General features: G+C 39.8%; 1 protein-coding gene across 4 annotated transcripts in view; it reads left to right on the top strand.

The window, feature by feature from the left end:
• LOC115194088 (sodium/potassium/calcium exchanger 2-like) overlaps nucleotides 1-21,178 on the top strand; it is a 190,524-nt gene that overhangs the window by 145,164 nt on the left and 24,182 nt on the right. For all 4 annotated transcript variants that reach the window (XM_029753440.1, XM_029753442.1, XM_029753438.1 and 1 more), the window contains one exon: nucleotides 7,587-7,672. In XM_029753440.1, the coding sequence (XP_029609300.1) occupies nucleotides 7,587-7,672 (86 nt within the window). The remainder of the gene's footprint in view (nucleotides 1-7,586; nucleotides 7,673-21,178) is intronic.

Here is a 21,178-nt window from a genome sequence, read left to right as displayed (position 1 = left end):
ATCTGTTCTGGACTTGGGGACTGTGAAGAGACCTCTGGTGGCATGTCTTGTGGGGTATGCATGGGTGTCTGAGCTGTATGATAGTAGTTTAAACAGTCAGCATTCAACATGTCAATACTTCTCACAAATACAAGTCAATCTCTCTTCTACTTTGAGCCAGGAGAGATTGATGTTAGTTTTCCATATACATTTAAGGGCCAGCTGTGCTTTCCTGTTCTGGGTCAATTGTAATTTTTTTAAGTCCCTCTTTGTGGCACCTGACCAAACTACTGGACAGTGGTCCAGGTGCAATAAAACTAGGGCCTGTAGGACCTGCCGTGTTGATAGCATTGTTAATAAAGAAGGCAGAGCAGAGCTTTATTATGGACAGACCTCTCCCCATCTTAGCTACTGTTGCATCAATATGTTTTAACTATGGCAGTTTGCAACTTGCTCAATTTCCAAATTATTTATTCCAAGATTTGGTGTTTAGTGAATGATTTGTTCAAAATACAATGCTTTTATTGAAATGTTTAGGACTAACTTATTTCTTGCCACCTATTCTGAAACTGACAGTGGCTCTTTGTTAAGTGTTGCAGTGATTTCACTTGCTGTGGTAGCTGACGTGTTTAGTGTTGTCATCAGCATACATAGACACACAGGCTATACTCAGAGCCAGATCATTTATTTATTTATTTAACTAGACAAGTCAGTTAAGAACAAATTCTTATTTACAATGACTGCCTACCCCGGCCAAACCCTAACCCGGACGACACTGGGCCAATTATGCTCCACCCTATGGGACTCCCAATCACAGCCAGTTGTGATATAGCCTGGAATTGAACCAGGGTCAAGCCAGGGTCTGTAGTGACACCTCTAGCACTGAGATGCAGTGCCTTAGACCACTGCGCCACTCGGGAGCCCCCAGTGGCAGGTCATTAGTAAAGATTGGAAAAAGTAAAGGGCCTAGACAGCTGACCTGGGGAATGCCTGACTCCTCCCGGATTTTGTTGGATTGGATTCCATTAAAGAACCCCCTCTGTGTTCCGTTAGACAGGTAACTCTCAGTCCACAATATATCAGGGGATGTAAAGCCATAAGGCATACATTTTTCCAGCAGAAGATTATGATCAATAATGTCAAAAGCTGCACTGAAGTGAAACAAAATAGCTCCCATAATCTTTTTATTATACATTTTCTCTCAGACCATCATCTGTCTTAGTGACCCGTTTCAGGAAACTAGGCATATGTTGCGGGTCACTACTCCACAGGAGAGCTGTTTGAACGTAAACTTTTTTTCAATGAAAATGTGTTTTTTGGCAGAAATGCCTTCTCAAATGTGAACTTTCATGTGTCTTAATATCAAACTTGTATGCTATCTGTAAATATGAATACAATTGTTAAATGATGAACCTAGTTGGTTTAGCCAAAGGAAAGTCAGCAACCTTCCCACTAGCCATGAATATCTGAGATAATGAGTGGGCTGGACATGGCGAGAGATGCGTTTGGATTGGTCTGCCATATAGCACGCTTCTGTCTATTTGAGCTGGTCAGTATGTATAGGTAATCCTGTCTAACACAGCTTTTTTTAATGTATCGTGTATTAAAACTGCATAAGTGTTGCTCTCCACTTTCTGGAGGACTGAGTTATGAAATCAGTGGAATTCGCATATGATAACTAAGGAGATGGAGAAAACACCTGTCTCCAGATTACATCTTCAAACTAAGTGCAACCATGGCATCCAACAGGAGACGCGTCCAACCATGAATGATGTATACGGGTAAGATAGTCTAGCTAGATACATTTTCAGATATTACACATTTCTAATTTGGACAAGAAGACAATTTGCTTGGCTAGCTATAGCCTAATGTTAGCTAGCTAACACTGAACCTGGTTGATTAGCTACCAGCAGATTCATGCAGGGTACTAACGTCATGAGTTGTGATTATGGTTCATTTTTTACCTAGCTAGCTAGCTAAAGTTAGCTGACTGGATCTCTAGCTAACGTTACATGTATGACCTTATTATTTGTATCTCAGAGCCATTTGCTTAGCTAGCTATAACTTAATGTTAGCTGGCTGACATTGGACCTGGTTGGTTAGCTACCTGCAGATTCATGCAGGGTAGTAATGTCATGAGTTGTGATTATGGTTCATTGTTTACCTAGCTAGCTAGCTAATGTTAGCTGGTTGGCTCGCTAGCTAACGTTACGTGTATGACCTTATTATTTTGTGTCTCTGAGCCATTTGCTTAGCTAGCTATAGCCTAATGTTAGCTAGCTAACATTGAACATGGTTGGTTAGCTACCTGCAGATTCATGCAGGCTAGTAACGTTATGAGTTGGGATTATGGTTAACGTAAACTCACTCACTTTTGTACATTGCCTTAGTCCGTACAACTGACCTTATTTTAGCGCCCCAAAAACGTAATACTTCCAGATCAACTGTAATGTCAATACCACTGTAAAGCACAATTTCTCCCCTTTCCAACAAATGTAATGACATGACCTCCAAGCTGCCCGTTTCTGCATTATTCACGAAGGCAATGAGCTCCGTCTGGTCTTTTTAAAAATGGCGTGTGGGGAAGCAAAAATAATGCGTGGTTGTGAGAAGGAGAGGATATGTGTGGGAAAACTGCTTTTTTTTCACTCGATCTGTCCAACTTATCGTCTCTAAAATGTAAATAAAACACTATAAAGAGTTTATATAATGTGTCATTACATTTGAAGGTTTGTGTCGAATTTGAATCGGTTTTTAGGGCGGTGCTAAAGTGATCTTAAGAAGTAAACAGCGGCTTTGAGAGTCATGATCGCTTACAGTGACTGTCCATTTCTTGTTTTTAAACGATGAGACAAGTGCTACACCTGGTGGAGAGAGATTGTAAGACAGAAATAGTTGCTTTATGCGTGCTGTATGTTACGTCATGACACGTCACGATGTAATGGAGGGTCAGTTTTTTCAACTTTTCTCCAATACTATAGAGCCATTACCATGTCGATCAACGCTTGAATAGAAACGCAGATCACACCCCAGATGTTGAAGTCAACACAGTCGTTACAGTCCCATTAGTTTTCTTTGCAGCCTCGTTTGAATGTCGCAGTTGCGCACATTTGTACGGAATGGGGTGAGTTTACGTTAATTGTTTACCTAGCTAGCTAGCAAGCTACATGTCTTAACAAAAGACTCCTCTTTGCAAGTAACCATTTCAGGTGCATTCATAAATTCAGTCTGGCCATCTACATTGGTTTCAGAGCATTCTCGTTTGAGTATGCCAAAGAGCACAGAATAACTGATGAATTTATGAACGGATGTTGACCGGGGTGTTGACCGCTCTGGATAACAAAAAAACAGCTTAACCAGCTCTGCTAGGGTGAGTAAAATGGTCAGAGTAGGGTGTTCTCTCGTTATGTGTCTGGAAGTAGCTAGCAAGCTAGCCAATGTCAGCCCGTTAGCTTGGGTGCTAGGCTAAAGCTTAAGAGGGTGTTGCACGATGCTGAATGGGTGTAGACAAATAAGGCCTTTCCAGTAGCAGTACCAAAACATTCAAAAACTCACTTTTGAGAAAATGGCCTATCAACGTTTAAAGAAAAATTACTTTCCCGTTGTTCCTCAACTGTAGTGTATGATATACCATTTTGTAGCTCTGAGTCTACTTTTTCCAATGTAAAAAGCATAATTTCAAATTTGCTACATAAGACCGATTTCAGCCGGTCGGTCACATTTGTTTAAGTGTCGTGCTTGTTGAATGTCCTTCCCTATAAGCATGCTGAAAAATTGTTGTTCCTTTTTTTTTTACTGTGAAATATTGTATCTGGTCATTGTATCTGGTCAAACACATTTTTTCCCATAAGTTTACTAAGGGTTGGTAACAGGCTGATTTGTCGGCTATTTGAGCAAGTAAAGGGTGCTTTGCTATTCTTGTGTAGTGGAATGACTTTTGCTTCCATCCAGGCCTGAGGGCACACACGTTCCTGTAGGCTTAGATTGAAGAGATGGCAAATAGGAGTGGCAATATCACTCACTATCATCTTCAGTAATTTTCCATCCAAGTTGTCAGACCCAGGTGGCTTGTCATTGTTAATAGACAACAATAATGTTTTCACCTCTTCCACACACACTTTACAGAATTCAAAATGACAATGCTTGTCTTTCATAATTTGTTCAGTTATTCATGAATGTGTAGGTTCAGAATTTGTTGTTGACATACAGTATCATGCCTAAGTTTGCTAATCTTGGCAATGAAGAAATCACAAAAGTAGCATTATCAGTGCTTTTTTTAATGAATGAACCATTTGATTCAATGAATGATGGAGCCGAGTTTGCCTTTTTGCCCCAAATTTCATTTAAGGCACTCTAAAGCTTTTGACTATCATTCATCTTTGTTTTTAGTTGCAGTTTCTTATTTTTGTTCGCTATAGTCATTTTACAGTACATTTGCCAATCGGTTCTGTCCATATTGATGCAGAAAATCTAACATTTTGGTGTAGATATTAGGAACAACTTGACTGACAAAGTTCTGAAAAATTGAGAGGATTGAATCAACCACTTTTGAGATATGATGAAAAAAATGCTAGCTTGAGGGTTAATGAGGCCTTGCTTCTAAAGCCAAGCAACCATGGCATTTAGAACTGCCAAATCAATTTTGACTGTTATCTTAGAGCAATTTTTTTATTTCACCTTTATTTAACCAGGTAGGCTAGTTGAGAACAAGTTCTCATTTACAACTGTGACCTGGCCAAGATAAAGCAAAGCAGTGCGACACAAACAACAACACAGAGTTACACATGGAATAAAGAAACATACCGTCAATAATACAATAGAGAAGGTCTATATACAGTGTGTGCAAATGAGGTAGGATAAGGGGGAGAGGCAATAAATAGGCCATAGTGGCGAAATTAATACAGTATGGCAAATTAAACACAGGAGTCAAATATGTGCAGAAGATGAGTGTGCAAGTACTGGGGTGCAAAGGAGCAAAATAAATAACAATATGGTGATGAGGTAGTTGGATGGGCTATTTACAGATTGGCTATGTGCAGTGATCTGTGAGCTGCTCTGACAGCTGGTGCTTAGAGCTAGTGAGGGAGATTAAGAGTCTCCAGCTTCAGTGATTTTTGCAGTTCGTTCCAGTCATTGGCAGCAGAGAACTGGAAGGAAAGGCGGCCGAAGGAGGAATTGGCTATGGGGGGTGACCAGCGAAATATACTTGCTGGAGCACGTGCTGCGGGTGGGTGCTGCTATGGTGACCAGTGAGCTGAGATAAGGTGGGGCTTTACCTAGCAATGACTTATAGATGACCTGGAGCCAGTGGGTTTGGCGACGGATATGAAGCGAAGGCCAGCCAATGAGAGCATACAGGTCGCAGTGGTGGGTAGTATATGGGGCTTTGGTGACAAAACGGATGGCACTCTGATAGACTGCATCCAATTTGCTGAGTAGAGTGTTGGAGGATATTTTGTAAATGACATAGCCAAAGTCAAGGATCGGTAGGATAGTCAGTTTTACTAGGGTATATTTGGCGGCATGAGTGAAGAATGCTTTGTTGCGAAATAGTGTCGTGGAAATTCAGTACTGAGAGAGACTTGGACTTGGTCATCTCTTCAAACAATCATTTTTATTTAATATCGATTCAATATTGCAATAATGAGACTGTCAGCCCACCAGTCTTGACTGACTGTTAGGCTGAGAGTCTAGCCTTAACAGACGATGCACAGTTTTTATATAGCTGATACCAAGATTGCTTAGTCAGTCATTTCTTAACTTCCCATAAGCCACCTAGGTTATCTACACAGGATGGTATTTTACTTAGTTTCCCAGATGCCAGGAAGATGAGACAATGAGGCATTGTTCTTAACTCTTCCAGGCTCTCTCTATCTTGAGCCACACACACCACATATTGTCTATAGAATGCTAGCTTTTAGGTTTTTATCCCCAAGACAAATCAATTGTCAGCTTCAAGCTATCTCTAGTAGAACACATGTCCTCAACACCCAGACTAGCTGCAGAGTGCTAGAGTGGAGACCATAAAACACAGCATTAGCAGGACAGAAATATCTTACTGTTCGTTAAGTAAATAATTGTTACATATCCAACAAATAAGGTGAATACATAATTTTTCCCTCACCATAGGACGCCAATTCTAGATTTAATTTTGGATTGGAGATGCTTAATGTGAGTCTGGAAGGAGAGTTTACAGTCTAACCAGACACCTAGGTGATTTGTTCAATTGAGATGCTCCCAAGTGCAATTAATGCAGGTTTTCATTTCAAAGATCTCTGACACAATGGTCAAAAAGATACTCAGGGGGGCCATAGAAAGAGCTTTCATTGGTACAAAATCAAAGAGGGAAATAGATATTTATTACCGAGACAAAATTATGCTAACAGCGCCACATTAACATATTAGCATCTAAACTGAACCCAAATGCATGGCCAGTTTTGATAGTTACTGGCTTTGATGCTTGGTTCTCTTGTTAGATTAGAGCTAGTAGTCCATGGTGCTGATTCAATGGGTTTAAGCTTAAAGAATATTGTACTGTAGACCAAAAAACATTCTGATTGAATTAATATACAGATGTGTAGTTCCATGTGTTATTTAGTCAGATTTTTATATGCCACAGATTATATCAAATCTACATATCAAATGTATAATTATTTTCTATGGTTTAGTTAATAGTGTATAGGATACCTTCCAAAAGGACCAGGGAAGTAATTTGTTAGACGATGAGTATCAGATCACAGTATCTCCCTGACAATCTCCTGCTGTGTCACAAACACACTTGGATTAAACCAATTTCCATGGCAATTATGTTATAATCATCCAATTACATGGCTTTCGGCATTTTGTATTTTAATCAAGAGCATAAGTGAATCTGGCTCTAAATGAATAGGATACATATTAGCCCTCATACAAGATAGGGGGAGCTGCACTGCAGGAACACACTCACACAGACACTCTAAATCCAACATCTCCTGCTTTGCATTTTTGGTGCTGCTAGCAGTACTAATGGGGAAGGATTGTATTGGTCAACTGTGCACTGAAAAGCACAAAAACATCCCCAAAACAATATATACAGCCATTGTATATATTGATCATGAATGACCTGGGTTGGATGTCCTAAAGCAGTATTCTTCAAGCCTTGTCTTGAAAAACGATGTACACCTGCACTAGCTCTACTGCTTTTTGTTGTTTTTTTAAACTTTTTTTTTAAGAAAACAATTTGTATGGGGATAAATGGCTGTACAGTTTGTTTGTTTGTTTGTTTTCTCATGGCAGCAATACGTTTGTGTGGATAAGTGTGTACGATTTTTATTTTATCAGGGAAATCATCCTCAAAACCATGCAACATCTGCCCCGAATGTAAAGCAAACACTGCCTGTGTTTGTAAAGATACCGTAAATAGTTTGAATGATGGATTTGCAATTATAGCTAGTCATTCCTTATTAGTTTATCTCTTGATTAATCATTGCAGTTGTTTTACTGATATTACTCTGCATTTAATTAACATACCACACTGATCTTAAATGAGCAGTGCATTGGCTTTTTGTCTACCAATATACCACAATTAAATGAATTGCTCTCTACGTTTTCTCTTTTATAATATGCAGATAAGAATCTTCCAAACAGCTCGAATGTCGAGGTGGAAGTCACACCACCAATGAATGGCACTGCTGGACAAGAAGGGGAAGCTGCGGTAAGAAACCCATTTTAAGGGCACACACGCACACATACACACACATACACACACAAACCAATATAAACCCAACAGCAAACAAGTGGGCACACATACAGTTGAAGACGGAAGTTTACATACACTTAGGTTGGAGTCATTAAAACTTGTTTTTCAACCACTCCACAAATTTCTTGTTAACAAACTATAGTTTTGGCAAGTTGGTTAGAAAATCTACTTTGTGCAAGTCATTTTTCCAACAATTGTTTACAGACAGATTATTTCACTTATAATTCACTGTATCACAATTCCAGTGGGTCAGAAGTTTACATACACTAAGTTGACTGTGCCTTTAAATAGCTTTGAAAATTCCAGAAAATTATGTCATGGCTTTAGAAGCTTCTGATTGGCTAATTGATGTAATTTCAGTCAATTGAAGGTGTACCTGTTGATATATTTCAAGGCCTATCTTCAAACTCAGTGGCTCTTTGCTTGACATCATGGGAAAGTCAAAAGAAATCAGCCAAGACCTCAGAATTTTTTTTTTAGACCTCCACAAGTCTGGCTCATCCAGCAATTTCCAAATGCCTGATGGTATCACGTTCATCTGTACAAACAATAGTACGCAAGTAAAGTGGGGGAAAAAAGTATTTGATCACCTGCTGATTTTGTACATTTGCCCACTGACAAAGAAAGGATCAGTCTATAATTTTAATGGTAGGTTTATTTGAACAGTGAGAGACAGAATAACAACAAAAATATCCAGAAAAACACATGTCAAACATTTTAGAAATTGATTTGCATTTTAATGAGGGAAATAAGTATTTGACCCCCTCTCAATCAGAAAGATTTCTGGCTCCCAGGTGTGACCTCTGTGATTGACAACAAGGGTTTTGCCACCAAGTTCTAAGTCATGTTTTGCAGAGGGGTCAAATACTTATTTCCCTCATTAAAATGCAAATCATTTTATAACATTTTTGACATGCGTTTTTCTGGATTTTTTTATTGGTATTCTGTCTCTCACTGTTCAAATAAACCTACTATTAAAATTATAGACTGATCATTTCTTTGTAAGTGAGCAAATGTACAAAATCAGCAGGGGATCAAATACTTTTCCCCCCCACTGTATAAACACCATGGAACCACGCAGCCGTCATACCGCTCAGGAAGGAGACGTGTTCTGTCTCCTAGAGATGAACGTACTTTGGTGCAAAAAGTGCAAATCAATCCCAGAACAACGGCAAAGGACCTTGTGAAGATGCTTGAGGAAACAGGTACAAAAGTATCTATATCCACAGTAAAACGAGTCCTATATCGTCATAACCTGAAAGGCCGCTCAGCAAAGAAGAAGCCACTGCTCCAAAACCGGCAAAGATTGTACTTTTTGGAGAAATGTCCTCTGGTCTGATGAAACAAAAATCGAACTGTTTGACCATAATGACCATCGTTATGTTTGGAGGATAAAGGGGGAGGCTTGCAAGCTGAAGAACACCATCCCCCCGTGAAGCACGTGCGGGGCAGCATCATGTTGTGGGGGTGCTTTGCTGCAGGAGGGACTGGTACACTTCACAGAATAGATGGCATCATGAGGCAGGACAATTATGTGGATATATTGAAGCAACATCTCAAGACATCAGTCAGGAAGTTAAAGATTGGTCCAAATGGGTCTTCCAAATGGACAATGACCGCAAGCATACTTCCAAAGTTGTGGCAAACTGGCTTAAGGACAACAAAGTCAAGGTATTGGAATGGCCATCACAAAGCCCTGACCTCAATCCTATAGAAAATGTGTGGGCAGAACTGAAAAAGTGTGTGCGAGCAAGGAGGCCTACAAACCTGACTCAGTTACACCAGCGCTGTCAAGAGGAATGGGCCAATATTCACCAAACTTATTGTGGGAAGCTTGTGGAGGCTACCCAAACGTTTGACCCAAGTTAAACAATTTAAAGGTAATGCTACCAAATACTAATTGAGTGTATGTAGACTTCTGACCCACTGGGAATGTGATGGAAGAAATAAAAGCTGAAATAAATCATTCTCTCTATTATTCTGACATTTCACATTCTTAAAGTAAAGTGGTGATCCTAACTGACCTAAGAGAGGGAATTTGTACTAGAATTGTGTAAAACTGAGTTTAAATGTAGTTGACTAAGGTGTTTGTGAACTTCCAACTTCAGCTGTACTAAGCATCAAACTCCATAACTCCCTGCCAGCCTCTTGTGCACATAGTTACTAAGGTACTAGTCAGATGCAGTAGAACCCCAAAGATACGAACCATAGTTACAGTATGACGAACCTGCACATTTATTAAATGCAAAAAAAACTGAATTACCGTGGGTTAGAGACAAACGGAAATTTGGTTTTAATATGCTTAGAACACCTCAGACATTTTATAGTACTGTATGCAGATGCATTGTTAGGAAATATATGAATACACAATTTATATTATAGACACAAAATGTATATTATAGATGTGAACAATAGTCGTTAAATAATTAAAGTGAGTTTTCCCCTCGTAAGTTCTCCCTCAATACTTCATATTGCGGAACGAAATTTGGCACACTGGATGAGAACTTAGTTCCCTAAATGGTCAGCAGATGACACCGCGATCTGCTTTCTAGTTTTCTTGCTGGAAGGGTGGATAGAAATGTAGCATTCTCCAGTAGGGATTCTCTATGAAGACATTAAAAAAATTATACTAAATTGTAAACAGTTACACTTGAATGATAGACAAAGATTACGTATCAAAAGTGCTTTCGGTTTGAGTATTCGAGAAAGGTGTTGTTTTCTCTGCTATCTTTTACTGCAAATCATGAAGGAAAACTACCTAATTACACAGGGGCTAACAGGCTAATATTTCATTTTTGTTAAAAATATAGACAGAATTAGGATTACAGATCATCCATATAATTTAAAGTTAGAATGCAGCATGTATTGATTGGATATCTATTCAACCTGTATTAGGGGCTATGACGAATCGAAGCTACCTCATTCTCCTGTCATTACTAGCTACTTGGCACAGTTACCTGGCAGCCAGTAGCTAGCTAGCAGCAAAAGTTATTAGCTAGTTAGCTAGATAACACGTATCTTAAACCAGATAGCCGGCATGCTTTAAAATTGTATATCTTTCTGCTTACATTGTAGCTAGGTAACATTAGCTAGCTAACTTTTAGCTATGCAGGCTACCGAGTAAATAACGTCCCGTCCGAGTGACCAATGACAAGTATAACGTTAGCAATAACATTACCTAGGATACGAAGAGAAAGAATACCCGCCGCAGCTATGGCACAAGTTAGGTAACTAGCTAACTCCGTATATCCAAGGTTGAAACCCAACATACATTCTAAGCTCGCATCCGCTACAAGACCATGGTGCTTGCCTACGGAGCTGTGAGGGGAACGGCACCCCCGTACCTTCAGGCTCTGATCAGGCCCTACACCCAAACAAGGGCACTGCGTTCATCCACCTCTGGCCTGCTCGCCTCCCTACCTCTGAGGAAGCACAGTTCCCGCTCAGCCCAGTCAAAACTGTTCGCCGCTCTGGCACCCCAATGGTGGAACAATCTCCCTCACGATGCCAGGACAGCGGAGTCAATCACCACCTTCCGGAGACACCTGAAACCCCACCTCTTTAAGGAATACCTGGGATAGGATAAAGTAATCCTTCTAACCCCCCCTTTAAAATGATTTAGATGCACTATTGTAAAGTGGTTGTTCTACTGGATATTATAGGTGAATGCACCAATTTGTAAGTCGCTCTGGATAAGAGCGTCTGCTAAATGACTTAAATGTAAATGTAAAAATTCTGTTTTTTTATTATCTCAGCCATATTCAAAATTGAGGCTGATGAAATAGAAATCACAACCCAAACTCTCTATTGTAGCTAGCTACATTAGCTAGCCAATGTAATCAAATCAATGCTTGTCTAAAGTTACATAGCTATCTACAATAGCATAATGTGGCAATGAATCCTCCGACAGTTTGAGCAAACACACATAGGAGAATGTTAAAGGTACGTCCATATTCCCTTGATCGTTTGTATTAGCTTCTCCTGACCATATCTCCAATATTATTTGGACACTTTCATCACAAAATCGTACATGGGAAGGTGTCCAGCAATATCCGAGATGGCTGTGGACTTTTGTTGCATCTAACAGTAAGGTCCTTAGCCTGATACATCCTCAGTTTTCTGCCTGGCAATTGTGTAATTCAAATAACGTATTGAAATGCAAGAGGCATGTGATGACCAGTTACATGAAGTATAACAATATCAAAACATGACAATCTTTCATTCAAGTCTTTGTTACAACATTCTTGTAATTGAGTCATCAGCACAATCCATATTAACCTAGCTACTGGACCTTCTTAATTACTTACATAGAGCATAATAAGAATAAGAAACATAAAAGATTATTCACTTTATTTAAAATTATGATGTAATGTAAATCAATCAAACATTGAAGAACTTTGTGAAATGTGTAAGCTGCAAGCGTTTATGCTGGGGCCGGAATGTATTCTACATGTTTGAAACAGCGATGCTGTCAGTCGAGTCTGGTCAGTTGTCTGACGCTAGCATGGATTTGCACACTTGCCCCATTGGGTATACATGTGGTTCATTTCAGCTTTCCATTTCTTAACAAAGCAATTGATTTTCTTGGCTATGGTTTGTGTTGTGGTCTTGGCTGTTCTTAGTCGAGGAAATGTAGTGTAGCTAACTGCAGTGTTTTTCCTGTCTAAAATCTGGCTACCTCATCTTACCGTAGCTTGGTCTATGCAAAGCAAATGAATGTGAGCAGCGTGGCAGTGTTGCAGTTTCCCGAAGTTTGGTGGTTTTTACACTTAACCTAAATAACGTTAACTATCTATGTTTTGTGTAAAAAACGTATGATATATTGTGATATTATACACATTATACACATTAGTGGCTCAGTTGGTAGAGCATGGTGTTTGCAACGCCAGGTTTGTGGGTTCGATTCCCACGGGGGGCCAGTACAAAAAAAAAATGCATGAAATTAAATGTATGCATTCACTACTATAAGTCGCTCTGGATAATAGCGTCTGCTAAATGACTAAAATGTAAAATGTAAAAACGTTATTCTTACGTTAGCTAACGATACCTAGCTAGCTAAAGTTAACTGGCTATCATAGCAGCAAAATATACCAAGCTAGCTTTCCTTGCTTGTTGGTTAGATACCTACTCAATGTTAGCACTCATCTGACTGGTATAACATTACGTTAGTTAACTAGCTTGGCAACTATAGTAGCTAATCAAAACAAAATCACATTCATTGGCAAGCTACCTTTATTTGCCTGGTTGTTAGCTAGATAGCTTTCAGCTGACTGGTGTTAGCTAGGTACAAAAGGTTAACTGTTGGACTTTGTACGAGCAAGCTAACTTTAACTAGGTAACGTTAGCTAGCTACATAGCTAATCAATATATCTGCTTGCATTGATTGAAATGTTTTTTTTGAAAGAAAAGCAAATTTTTTGTCCATTAAAATAACATAAAATTGATCAGAAATACAGTGTAGACATTGTTAATGTTGGAAATTACTATTGTAGCTGGAAACGGCTGATTTTTTATGGAATATCTACATTGACGTACAGAGGCCCATTATCAGCAACCATCACTCCTGTGTTCCAATGGCACGTTGTGTTAGCTAATCCAAGTTTATCATTTTAAAAGGCTAATTGATCATTAGAAAACCCTTTTGCAATTATGTTAGCACAGCTACAACAGAAAACTTTTGTTCTGATTAAAGAAGCAATAAAACTGGCCATCTTTAGACTAGTTGAGTATCTGGAGCATCAGCATTTGTAGGTTCGATTACAGGCTCAAAATGGCCAGAAACAAATAACTTTCTTCTGAAACGCATCAGTCTATTCTTGTTCTGAGAAAATTAGGCTATTCCATGCGAGAAATTGAGAAGAAACTGAAGATCTCGTACAACGCTGTGTTCTACTCCCTTCACAGAACAGTGCAAACTGGCACTAACCAGAATAGAAAGAGGAGTGGGAGGCACAACTGAGCAAGAGGACAAGTACATTAGTGTCCAGTTTGAGAAACAGACACCGCACAAGTCCTCAACTGGCAGCTTCATTAAATAGTACCCGCAAAACACCTGTCTCAACGTCATCAGTGAAGATTTCGACTCCTTGATGCTGGCCTTCTAGGCAGAGTTCCTCTGTCCAGTGACTGTGTTCTTTTGCCCATCTTAATCGTTTATTTTTATTGGCCAGTCTGAGATAAGGCTTTTGAGATAAGGCTGAGATAAGGCTTTTTTCTTTGCAAGCACAGCACTTACACATATGATTGATGATTGGCTGAGAGAAATTGATGATAAAAAGATTGTGGGGTCTGTTTTGTTAGACTTCAGTGCGGCTTTTGACATTATCGATCATAGTCTGCTGCTGGAAAAACATGTGTTATGGCTTTAAACCCCCTGCTAAATTATGGATAAAGAGTTACCTGTCTAACAGAACACAGAAGGTGTTATTTATTGGAAGCCTTTCCAACATAATCCAAGGCAGCAGCTACTCTTCCTGGGGCCCAGCAAAATTAAGGCAGGTATACCATTTTTAAAACCTTACTGTCACGACTTCCGCCGAAGTCAGTTCCTCTCCTTGTTCGGGTGGCGTTCCGCGGTCGACGTCACTGGTCTTCTAGCCATTGCCGATCCACCTTTCATTTTCCATTTGTTTTGTCTTGTTTTCCCACACACCTGGTTTACATTTCCCTCATTACTTGTTGTGTATTTAACCCTCTGTTCCCCCCATGTCTGTATGTGAAATTGTTTGTTGGAAGTGCTTGTGCACATTTTGACTGGTGCGCGACGGGTTTTGTACCCATATTTTGTATTTCTAGATGCCGTTGGTTTTGATAATGAAACAGCTCCGGTTATTACCCAGTTCTGCTCTCCTGCGTCTGACTTCCCTGCCACCAGTTACACACCCCTTACACGTACAATACAAAACTAGGGCCTGTAGGACCTGACATGTTGATAGTGCTGTTTAGAAGGCAGACCAGCGCTTTATTATGGACAGACTTCTCCCCATCTTAGCTACTGTTGTATCAATATGTTTTGACCATGACAGTTTACAATCCAAGGTTACGCCAAGCAGTTTAGTCACCTCAACATGCTAAATTTAGACATTATTCATTATTCATTAATGGGGATCCATGATAAATACAAATTCAAACCTCAGCTTGAATACCACCACCATGTAAGCAGATGTGTTGTTGCCGAGCAGCAGACTCAGTGTTAGAACTCTGCACTTCAGGAAAAAAATATGTTAGCATTGTCAGAAATGCTAGAAAAATGTAGCACATCGTTGGTTCTTAATAGACAGAAATGAGCACATGAGAGTGAAACGGTTGACCCTACAAACTTATTCAGTCCGAAAGGTGGCAAGTCTAATGGCCCCTTTATGAACGCTGTAGTCTCGTTCTTATCCGACGCCTAGATATTGAGCTACTTCTGGCCAAGAATCTTTAATTTTTCCCCTAATGCTGTTTAAAATCCAGTATGTGGTTCTCGGTAAGGAACGGACAGCTCATGACAAGAGGCTGGGAGTGTGTTGTGTACCTCCAGTCAAGTTGATTTGCAAATTTTCATCAATATTGGTGTCATATTGGCTTAGATATGATGTTAGGGAGATTTTCATTTGAGCTGTGGGTACGATAATGTGGGGACGATAATGGATGAATGCCTTTGAGATAAAGAATCCCACACTGGGAGCTGTACTTCAGCATAGTGAGAGGAGAAGTTCTGTGGGATTGCTGCAAAGGTGGAAATGACCTCAGAGCGGGTCATTACTGTTGGTAATCTCCCAGCATGCCTGTGGGTGTATCCCTCCATCCTTAGCCATACCTGCCAAATGCCCACTCCCTCCGCTGTGTCTGCAATTATACCCCTCTCTCTCCCGCTGCCCACCACCTCAGGATGCGCGAAACTCAAACACACTCACAACAGTAGCACCGGCACGAGCAAGGAGACTTTCCTTGCTTCACTATGCCGTGCCAGGTAGGCAGATTGCACAGCATGCTACCAGAGTGATCAGGCACTCCCTCAAAGTGGCAAAGAGCAAGGGAAACAGCCTCACTGGCAAGACCAGATTAAATGGCATTATGACCCATCCCATGGTGAATCCATCCTGTACATCAAGGACAATTTGGTGTGTTCAAGCAGAGCCAACGAACTTCAGTTGCAGTTATTTTTTTAAATGCTGTAAATATCTAACATTCACTCATCAAGCTGTAATACCCTTTATTACCATTATCATTATCACTCTGTTATAACTCTTTTTTTTGTCATTTTCTTATTCCATTTTTTTCTTATATATATTACATTATACATTATATTATATTATATATTATATATATATTATATATTATATATATTATATTAAAACATACAATCTACTTGCAGTGAAGCCGCTCAACATTTACATCACATTCAGTTATCTAACAGACTCCCATCCAGAGCGACTCACAGAAAAAAACACGGTCATCGCCCTGCTCAAGGGCACATCGACAGATCTCCCACAATGTCAAAAACGGGGACTCAAACCAGCGACCGGTCGTCCCCCCCCCCCCCACAGTTCCCCAAGAGCTGCCCCTCAACCATCCGAGATCCCTCCCCCCCTGAGTAAAATAAAATAATTCCATTCCCCATCCCCAAGACCCCTGTCCCCAAGCCCCAAAGCACCAACAACCAACAAAATGAACACAATTTTAAAAAAGAAAGACAAAGGAAAACAAAAGGCATCAAGGACAACAGAAATCATAACAGCAAGGCCAACTGAATATGTTTGAGTGCATGTATGGCATTAGTGTATGTGCACGTGTGTACATTTGAATGAGAGTGTGTGTATATGCATGTGTACAAACACCTGCACTGCATCAGCCTCAGGCAAACAGGCACTAGCTGTAACAACACTGCCCCTCAGTGTCATTCAAACTTACTTGTTATTTTTAGACCTTTTTTTCTTCTTTTATCTTTGATCGTCATTCTATCCCTTGCCCAGCAACTGTTATAACTCTTGTTTCTACAAACGTTTACCAAAACATAGATACCAAAGTTAGATATCATACCTCCAAAATCTTTAACAAATTGAGCTGTATTACTCACAAAGGATATGTGTAGCGTGGTGCGTACTGGCGGCAGAGAAGTCAGGCGCAGGAGAGCAAAAACTGATTTACAATGGTGTTGTTTAATACCCATAAAAACCACCGTAGACAGAACAATATAATAATGGGTCAAACAAAACCCGGTAAACCCCAGCAAAATGTGCACAAGCACTGCAAGAAAACAATTCCGGACAAGGACATGGGGGGAACAGAGGGCTAAATATACAACATGTAATTGATGGAATTGAAACCAGGTGTGAGGGAAGATGAGACAAAACCAATGGAAAATGAAAGGTGAATCGGCGATGGCTAGAAGGCCGGTGACGTCGACCGCCGCCCAAACCAGGAGAGGGACCGACTTCGGTGGAAGTCGTGACAATATGTCATGTTTTTGTTTACATTGGGATTAATTCTTAATGAATCTTAAAGAGGCAATCTACAATTATTACATCCATTTTAGACTTTTAAATTAATTATACATACCCATTGATTCTTGAAGAATATAACTTATAAATGCCTTTTGAGCTTACTTTTTTGTATTTGTATTTATTAGGGATCCCCATTAGCTGCTGCCTCTTCCTGTGGTCCAAACACATTAAGGCACTTACATCACATGTAAAAAAATATATATAAAACATTACATCATATAACATTATTACACCACTAAATACTGTATCTACAATACGAAATGTATAATACCACCATAAAGCAATATTACAATGTATGTGTGTGTAGAGTGTCTGTGCTAGCGTGTGTTTGTGTATTCATGTGTCTGTGTCTGTACCTGTGTGTGTGTGTGTCACTTCACAGTTCCCGCTATTCCATAAGGTGTATTTTTGTGTTTTTTAAAATCTGATTCTACTGCTTGCATCGGTTACCTGATGTGGAATAGAGTTCCATGTAGTCATGGCTCTATGTAGTACTGTGCGCCTCCCATAGTCTGTTCCGGACTTGGGGATTGTGAAAAGACCTCTGGTGGCATGTCTTGTGGGGTATGGATGGGTGTCATTTTGATCTCATCGATGGTCAGTCCTTCCATCCATAGCTCTGTCTATGAATTTGAGAGTGGTTACATTTCTCCAGACCCATCCCGCAGCTGTTTACCAAATATGGTTCACACTTTGCTATTGTTTGAATTGCATATTACCCTGTCAAATGAGCTGGATTACTCACAAAGGATATGTCATGTTTTTGTTAACATTTGGATTAATTATTGATTAATCTTAAAAGGGCAATATACATATTGGACATATTTAAAGTTGTTAAGCAAAATCAGCTTCACTTCGGATATTATAATCATCTACAGATATCTTTGCCATCACTGGAAAAACATTACTCGTCCTTCCCCATTCCACAACCCACCAGTCACACTGAAAAATGCTCTGGGTAACAAAAGGGTCCCCTTGATTTTCAGCATACAGTAAACTGGTTTTTAGACATTTTAGACAGTATACACTACCGTTCAAAAGTTTGGGGTCACTTAGAAATATCCTTGTTTTTGGAAGAAAAGCACATTTTTTGACCATTAAAATAACATCAAATTGATTAGAAATACAGTGCAGACATTGTTAATGTTGTAAATTACTATTGTAGCTGTAAACGGCAGATTGTTTTATGGAATATCTACATAGGCGTACAGAGGCCCATTATCAGCAACCATCACTCCTGTGTTCCAATGGCACGTTGTGTTAGCTAATCCAAGTTCATAATTTTAAAAGGTTAATTGATCATTAGAAAACCCTTTTGCAATTTTGTTAGCACAGCTGAAAACTGTTGTTCTGATTAAAGAAGCAATAAAACTGGCCTTCTTTAGACTAGTTGAGTATCTGGAGCATCAGCATTTGTGGGTTCGATTACAGGCTCAAAATGTCCAGAAACAAATAACTTTGTTCTGAAACTCTTCAGTCTATTCTTGTTCTGAGAAATGAAGGCTATTCCATGCAAGAAATTGCCAAGAAACTGAAGATCTCGTATCTGTGTACCACTCCCTTCACAGAAAAGCACAAACTGGCTCTAACCAGAATAGAAAGAGGAGTGGGAGGCCCCGGTGCACAACTGAGCAAGAGGACAAGTACATTAGAGTGTCTAGTTTGAGAAACGGACACCTAAATAGTACCCACAAAACACTAGTCTCAACGTTAACAGTCAAGAGGCGACTCCAGGATCCTGGCCTTCTTGGGTATGAGTTTGCCTTTTGGCAAACTCCATGTGGGCTGTCATGTGCCTTTTACTGAGGAGTGGCTTCCGTCTGGCCACTCTACGATAAAGGCCTGATTGATGGAGTGCTGCAGAAGTGGTTGTCCTTCTGGCAGGTTCTCCCGTCTCAGCCAAGGAACTGTTGTTCTGTCAGAGTGGTCATTGGGTTCTTGGCACCTCCCTGACCAAGGTCCTTCTTTCCCGGTAGCTCAGTTTGGTCCAACGGCCAGCTCTGGGCAGACTCGGGGTAATTCCATATTTTTTTCAATTTCCTAGTGATGGAGACCACTGTGCTCTTGGAAACTTTCAACACTCTAGAAATGTTTTTATACCCTTCCCCAGATATATACTGTACCTCATCACAATTCTGTCTCAGAGATCTACGGACCATTCTTTGTTATGGTATAGTTTCTGCTCTGACATGCACTGTCAACTGTGGGACCTTATATAGACAATTGTGTTTCTTTATGAATAATTTCCAAACAATTGAATTGGCCACAGGTGGACTCCAAGTTGTAGAGACATCTCAAGGATACACCTGAGCTCAATTTGAAGTGTCATAGCCAAGGGGTGTGAATACTTTTGTAAATGAGATATTTCTGTATTTGATTTTCAATACATTTGCTAACATGTCTAAAAACATGTTTTTACTTTGTCATTATGGGCTATTGTGGGTAGATGGGTGAGAAAAAAAATCAGGCTGTAACCAATTTTGGGGGAATAAGTAGGGGTATAAATACTTTATGTAAACAATTTAAATCCGACAAATAAAAAATTGCAGCTAGAAAATATCCTGATGAAAATAAATATCCTCTAAATCCAATTTGGCTACGTATGGCAATTGGTTCTGTCACAATGGGTGGCTTGTGGATTCAGAAGAGTCAGGTGCAGGAGACAGAAAGATTCCGTGAATGAATTTAATAAAATATCCACTCGGAAAATATGCAAAGGTATGGAGTGCAAGGTGTGCAAAAAGTAACGCACCACCCTTAAAAGAACGTAACCAGGGACGCAGCCCAAAACGAATAGCGTAACTCCAAAATACAGAAGCTCATGACAAAACACACCCTGACAAACGAACAATCCCGCACAAACAACAAACCTAACTAACTAGCCTAAATACCCCTCCCCACTAACAACTAACACAAAACAGGTGCGCAACTAACCTAGGCCTAACTAACAGAACGTGAAACATAAATCGATGGCAGCTAGTAGGCCGGCGACGACGACCGCCGAGCGCCACCCGGGCGAGGAGGGGCGCCACCTTCCGTAGGTGTTGTGACAGGTTCAGGTTCTTTCAATCACATTCATCTCTCTACTCCAAATACATTGAGGAACCATAAAAACTTTGTCATTTGCAATGGATAAAAAATATATAATTAATCAAAAATAGAGTTCCTGTTGAGGTGAAGAAAAAAGTGACTAAGTGGTGGTGAGTTAAAACAAATACAAATAGAAATACTATTAGCATCCCCAAATGGGCACTTTTATACATCCGCGTGTAGGTACTTCCACGCGTGTTCAGGCGTGCGCATGCTTACTCAACATTAACAGGACAGAGAAATCAGACACATGCTCACACAGACAGCTCCAAACAGAAGACAATTAATGAATTTACAAAACTCGTAAATGGCATGAAATGAACCCAAACTTGTTTCTCACAATTGTAGCATAGGTTGAAAAATGACTGCAATAATATATTGAATGCATTAACTGAAATGACCGTAACCAAACATTGTAGATTAGAAATTATGGGGAATAACGGTTAATTTACAAGTAATTGATCATTACTAACAATCAAAGTTGAAACAATTCACATAATGAAACATTGAATGTGCACAAACTGGCGAGGGAGAAATTCTGAAAAGACGCACCTAGTGCTTCTTCACCACACACCCTCCCTTCTTGTCTCAACATTTTAAATGATACTCAAGACACATTATCTTCACACATAGGGTGTACTCTCACTTACGTGGTCAGGTCCAAAGCGGTAGTCATTTATGGAAGCAAATGCAATTTCGTAACTAAGACATTTTCACTTATTTTATCGATTTTATCTAATTGCTTGGCGTGCCAAGTCAAATACCATCGAGGGCCAGCCTTGTTAACCATGCCATACATTGCCATTGCCTGAACTAGATTGTAGATCTAAAGAAATTATACCAACTAAACTAGTCTATACATTACCAGAGCTGGGTAGTGTGG

Source organism: Salmo trutta, chromosome 5 (assembly GCF_901001165.1).
Source record: "Salmo trutta chromosome 5, fSalTru1.1, whole genome shotgun sequence".
NCBI classification, from domain to species: Eukaryota; Metazoa; Chordata; class Actinopteri; order Salmoniformes; family Salmonidae; genus Salmo; species Salmo trutta.
The sequence above is the reverse complement of the archived record's forward strand: the minus strand, read 5'-3'. Positions and strand labels throughout refer to the sequence as shown.